The sequence below is a fragment of the Dasypus novemcinctus genome, chromosome 10 (genome assembly GCF_030445035.2).
Source record: "Dasypus novemcinctus isolate mDasNov1 chromosome 10, mDasNov1.1.hap2, whole genome shotgun sequence".
Lineage (NCBI taxonomy): Eukaryota > Metazoa > Chordata > Mammalia > Cingulata > Dasypodidae > Dasypus > Dasypus novemcinctus.
In genome coordinates this window covers 40,744,703-40,751,203 of record NC_080682.1, presented here as the reverse complement: position 1 = coordinate 40,751,203, position 6,501 = coordinate 40,744,703, and the positions used below count along the sequence as shown (strand labels likewise).

General features: G+C 34.5%; 1 protein-coding gene across 1 annotated transcript; it reads left to right on the top strand.

Annotated features, from left to right (window-relative positions):
- Positions 1–1,197: 1,197 nt before the first annotated feature.
- Positions 1,198–2,124, top strand: LOC101431134 (olfactory receptor 4C46-like). The gene has a single exon (XM_004447415.4). It carries the CDS (start codon positions 1,198–1,200, stop codon positions 2,122–2,124), a length of 927 nt encoding a protein of 308 aa, XP_004447472.3.
- Positions 2,125–6,501: the final 4,377 nt, after the last annotated feature.

The following is a 6,501-nucleotide window of genomic DNA, read 5'->3' as shown; positions in this document are numbered from 1 at the left end:
AAGCAGTACCACATTTTGTAATATATAAGTGAGCAAAATGTCATTATGCATGCTTTATTAGCTACCATGAAAGTGTAATAAAATAATAATTATTATATTAATATCAGACTACTATTTCAACATTGCTTTTTAAAAAAGTATAATTTAAGAAATGGGAAGGGAAAAAACAACAACAGAGTAACCTAACTCCTAACCTTGGCTCTGCTCTTTACTAGCTGATATACCTTGGACAGGATGTTGCTTCGATTCTTGATTTGTAAAAAATATATAAAAATATTAAAAGTACCCATCTCAAAGGTTTATAGTGAATAAACCAATGTCTGCAAAGCACTTAGAACACAAAGTGAACATTATATTTTAGCTAATATTGTTACTGTTAAGTATTGCCATTAATATCTAAGATTGTTTCCTAATCTATGCATGGGTAAGCAATACCAACCACATAGGTTGATATAAGGATTACATGAAATCACTTGGGCAGGGTATTTATATGCGGTATACATAGCAAGGAATCATTAATGGATATATATTATTAGCTATGGTAAAGTTAATTGTATTTGGACCTGAAAAATTATAAATGCTTTACAGTAGAATTTTTATTTCTTTCATTAACAGCACCAATAACTAGTTATTCATGAATTGACTACTATAAACACTCCTAACTAGTTTCTCTGTCACTGGCTGCTACCTTCTTTCTGAACTCCAAACCATGCTTTCTTCAAGACATAGCAATTTCCTAATAATCTCCTTTTCCCAGATTCCTCTTTATCCTTTCACTCACTTTCTCATTATCTTCCAGAAATCTCCATTTGCCATACAATAAAGAATAAATTTCTTAGTCTTATATCCATGGCATTTATATAAATCTTCTATCTGTCCTTTCCATGTTATCTGAAATATGTGTACTAGCCACTACTTCCAAATTAGGCTGTTAATCATCAATGAGCACAGATTACCTCCTGTCCTATATGTCTAAAAATAAGTGATATCTATGCCCTTACAGAATTTCACCTGGGAGGCAGTTTTAGTGAACCCAAAGAATTCATAACCTTTATTTCTATCTCAAAAAAATCACACAGTAATCAACGAATCAATAGAATTCAACTGTTAACTCTTACAATGGGAAAGTTTAATAGATTGAAGGTTTCGTTAATAAAAAATGTTATCTTTTCAGATATTAAGAGCAACATGAAATTCATGGAGAACAGAAACGTAACGGAGTTTATTCTCGTGGGGCTTACGGAGAACCCAAAAATGCAGAAAATCATATTTGCGGTGTTTTTTGTCATCTATATCATCACTGTGGTAGGAAATGTGCTCATTGTGGTCACCATCATTACCAGTCCATTGATAGGTTCCCCCATGTACTATTTCCTGGCCTATCTCTCCTTTATAGATGCCTGTTATTCCTCTGTCAATACTCCAAAATTGATCATAGATTCACTCCATGAAAAGAAGACCATACCATTCAGTGGATGTATGACCCAAGTTTTCTGGGAACATTTCTTTGGAGGGTCTGAGATCATCCTGCTTACTGTGATGGCCTATGACCGCTATGTGGCCATTTGTAAGCCCTTGCACTATACAACCATCATGAACCGGCGGGTCCGTGGCTTGCTAGTGGGAGTGGCATGGGTAGGTGGTTTACTTCATGCAACTATACAGATCCTCTTCACGTTCCGATTACCCTTCTGTGGCCCTAACATCATAGATCACTTCATGTGTGATCTGAACCCTTTGCTCACTCTTGCCTGTACTGACACCCACACTCTAGGGCTCTTTGTAGCTGCTAACAGTGGGTTTATTTGCCTGTTAAACTTCCTCCTCTTGCTGGTCTCTTATATGGTCATTTTGTACACCCTACGAAACCACAGCTTAGAAGGAAGGCGCAAAGCCCTGTCCACCTGTGCCTCCCATGTCACAGTAGTCGTCTTATTCTTTGTGCCTTGCATATTTGTGTATATGAGACCTGCAACTACTTTACCCATTGATAAAGCAGTTGCTGTATTCTACACTAACATAACTCCCATGTTAAATCCCTTAATTTATACCTTAAGAAATGACCAGATGAAAAATGCTGTAAGGAAACTATGCAGTAAAAAAACTGTTTCAGGTTACAAATAAATATCTCTGGAGTCCACTGCATATCAACTAAGGAAAAAGTCAAGAGTATATTTGGGATGATCTCAAGAAGGACTAGCCTATGTGGGAGAAAGGGAAAAAAAATCTAATCCCTGCATCTCATGGATTTTGCACTGAAGAAAGCAGAGATGATTGCAAGAAATGGGAGGAAACATAACAGGTCCACTTTTTGTATATTTGGTAAATACTGCCTAGTTGGTCTTAGATTTATTGTGTTAATCCATTTGTATGTATTCATAGACTTTTCCCCTAATAAAAATTAAAAGAATTAATAAAAAAGGGGTAGACATTGTTGATATTCCCATTTTAGAAGCAGAAGGTAAAAACAAACCAAAAAACACAGATGTATTGAAGAGTCAGAATCTTATTTTGATTGATTTCACAGTCATGCTCTTAACTACTATGAGGCACTGTCAGGCAATGAGGAAACAAAGATCAAGGAACTAAAATAGCAATAATTTATTGAGCCAGAGATTCTGCTGGACCCATTTTACATATTATTTCATTTTCTGTAGATATAATCATTTTAATTTAATAAATGCTTATTTTTATATATCAGAATTCATTCATTGCCTATATCATCATTGTAACTAACTGTAATTCAGAGCTATAAAAACAATGGCGTTTAATCTTTGATAATAGGTAATGAGGCATAAATATGCATGTTTCCAACTTTTCTTGTGTAATTCAGAACCAATTTTATTGTTCATTTAAACTCTAACTTATATAACCCAAAAGAAAGAACAATGACTCAAATAAAGTAATATATGAGTGTTAGGCAGAAATTTCTGTTTGTTAAATATGGGGTTATACTCTATACAATATTGCCAGCTAGATGCAATTATCTTTGCAAGGTAGCACAATGGGTGGTATACAATGAGTACTGCAGGAATGTACACAGTTAGAATAAATTGAATACAATATAGAGCATAAAAATAGTATGAAATACTGGGGAATTGTTTTCTACCAAATTTGGATTCAAATTCTAAGGAGATTTTAAGCTAGATCTCATGGGTTGATCACAGTTTTATTTTATTTGTGTATCTGCTGACTGAGAAAAAAAGAAAGAAATTGATACAAAGATTCCCAGCATGTGAGAAATAGTTTACCTTGACATACTCCCAGCTGTCAGCAACTTACATTATCTAAAGAATGTGGTCTGCTTACGTTATGTTTTTCTTTTCTTAATGTACTTTTTGTTAACATTTAATTATTAAATATTATTTTGAAAAGTATATGACTGTCTACAAATGTCAATTTTAATGAACATACACCCCATTAATTCCTTCCCCTTTCATTAATTTATTAACCAATAAATATTTTTGAGCGCAAGTACTGTGACAATTGCTTTTTCTCTACTGCAGTAGCGAATAAGAAGATACCCAGAGAGTGTCTGCAACTGCAATCAGATAGCTCCAACAGTCTGCCCCATTGGATCTAAGAACGCTTTCATTTAGAAGCAAAGTGGGCATCACCATCACAAAATCCTCAAGATTGGGGAATGAATACTGGACTAAAGTAGACATTATTATTTTACTACAGACATTATTATAGCAATGAAATAACTCTTATCCTTGATGTAAAGGCAGTGAACACCAGAGGTTCTACGGGATAGGAAAGGGAAGAATAAGTATAATATGGGGGCATTTTCAGGACAGTGAATTTGTCCTGCATGACATTGCTGTGATGGATATAGGTCATTGTATATTTTGTCATAAATTACAAAATTGTGTGGGGCAGAGAGTAAAGTATAATGTAAACTGTAGTCCATAGTTTGTAGCAATGCTTTAATATGGATTCATCAATTGTAACAAATATACCACACTAATGAAGGATGTTGTTAATGTGGGAAAGTGTGGGAATGGGTCATATAGGAATCCCTTATATTCTTTATGTAACATTTATGTAATTTAAAGCTTCTTTAAAAATAAAATAAAATGAACTATTAAAAAAAAAGAGACCCAGGTCCTACTTCATTGCAGATCTTCAGATAGCTTATTATCATTCGGAATTCTGCTCCATGGGACAGACATTAAAACAGCACATGGGACTATTAAAACACACGAGAGGGATACACAGGAAGCTCAGAAAGAGTCTTATAGGACAATGGGAGAAATGATGACTGGTGCATGATACAGTGAGACTTGAAATTTAGAATAACTCTAGCTATTGTGAGAAACCAGATTAGAATCAGGACAGTAGTTGAGAGGTATCGTAATGATTTAGGTATGAGAAAGAAAACCTGAATTCTGTTGGTGCCAGTGGGGATTCAGACACAGTCACTAGACCTGCCCTACCACATCTTAGTCATTTACATACTTACTTACATTCTGGGCTGCAACTATCACAAATCTCCATAGTTCTCTGTTTGTATGTACCAGATGAAATGAAAGCTGCCTCACTTGAGGGACAGTGACTCTCCACAAGGGTCCATGAGGCAAAATGACTGACTGGTGTAGAGCTACAAAAAGTTGGACTTCTTGCCTCTTTCTCTCATATTGCCTGTGTCCCTCATCCCTTCTCCTATAAATCATTCCATAAAAATGTGCATGTCAGATTTTGCATGTAAGGAATCAGAGGTATAATAGTGAGATATAAAAGGATTCAATTAATATTCAGGACTTATGATCAAAACAACATGAGGTACAATGAAGAACAGAAAGAGAAAGGAAGTGAATGAAGCCAAGTTCTGGTTTAGATCACTGAGTGGAGGTATGAACACAAGTTGGAACACAGAGAAGATGAGTGTTGTTTGGAATATGTTGAGTGAGATGCCACGGAAAATATCCCAGTAACAATATACAAGGTACTGACTATATGGATCTGATTCTCGGAAATGAGACCTGGGTAGAAAAAATGTAGGATTCTTGAGTACATTGATGGTATTTAAGTCATAAAAACACTAAGGATCACCTTGGATGTATGCAAAAGTGAGAAGGGAGGAGAGAACAGAATTTTCTAATGTGATTTAGGGAACCTCAATGGTCTAAGAAATGATTGATAGACATTTTGATATTTTCAGGAAAAAGGCAAAAATACAAAATAAGTTGATCACAATTTAAACTTTAGATTTGCTCCCAGTCTCAGTGGGAAAGCTTTTAGTCTTTCACCATTGAGTACGATGTTAGCTGTGGGTTTTCATATAGGCATTTTACCATGTTGAGAATGTTTCCTTCCATTCCTATCTTTTGGAGAATTTGCAAATAATGCCGTATTTTTGTCAAATGCCATTTTTGCATCAATTGAGATGATCATGTTATTTTTCTTCTTCATTAATGTGGTGCATGATGTTAATTGATTTTTTTGTATTGAACTACCCTTGAATACCTGGGATAAATCCCCCCTTGCTGTGGAGTACAATTCTTTCAATGTGCTTTAGGATTCAGTTTGCAAGTATTTTGTGAGGAGTTTTGCAGCTATATTCATTGAATAAATTGTACTATAATTTTCTTTTTTTCATATTATCTTTTTCTGGCTTTGATGTTATCATGATGTTGGCTTCATAAAACGAGTTTGTTAGCATTCACTCCTGTTGAAATTTTTGGAAGAGTTTGAGCAAGATTGGTGTTAGATTTATGATTGTTTAGTAGATTCCACCTGTGAAGCCATATGGTCCTTGACTTTTCACTTATGAGGGGTTTTTAATGACTGTTTCAATCTCTTAACTTATGATTGGTTTGTTGAGGTCTTCTATTTTTTCTAGGTTAGTGTAGGTTGTTCACGTGTTTTTAGGAATTTGTCGTTTTGTCTTTGTTGTTTACTTTGTTCGCATACAGTTGTATCCTTGTATGCTCTCTTTTATTTCTGCAGAGGCAGTTTTGATACTCTCTTCTCATTTCTAACTATTTTTTTCATCTTCTCTCTTTTTTCTTTGTCATTCTGCCTAAGGGTTTGTCAGTTTTAATGATCTTGAAGAACCAACTTTTGGTTTTGTTTATTATTGTTATTGTTTTGTTGTTGTTGTTTTTTCATTTTTCCCTTTTATTTCTGCTCTAATCTTTAATATTTCTTCCCTTCTGCTTGCTTTGGGATTAGTTTGCTGTTCTTTTTCTAGGCCCTCCAGATGGGAAGTTAGGTCTTCAATTTTAGGTCTTTCTTTTCTTTTTACATAAGCATTGAGAGCTAATGATTTTACTCTCAGCATTGCTTTTGCTGTATCTCATGGGTTTTGAGATGTCGTATTCCTGTATTCATTTATCTTGAAATAATTAATGATTTTTCTTATAATTTCTTTTTTTCCCACTGAATATTTAAGAGTGTGTTGTTTAGACTCTGCATATTTGTGAATTTTCTCTTTTTCCACTTCTTATTGATTTCCAGCTTCATCCAGATGATCAGAGAGAAGTGCTTTGAATAATT

Coding starts and splice junctions, on each gene's coding strand:
- LOC101431134 (XM_004447415.4), top strand. CDS start 1,198: ATGGAGAACAGAAACGTAACGGAGTTTATTCTCGTGGGGCTTACGGAG.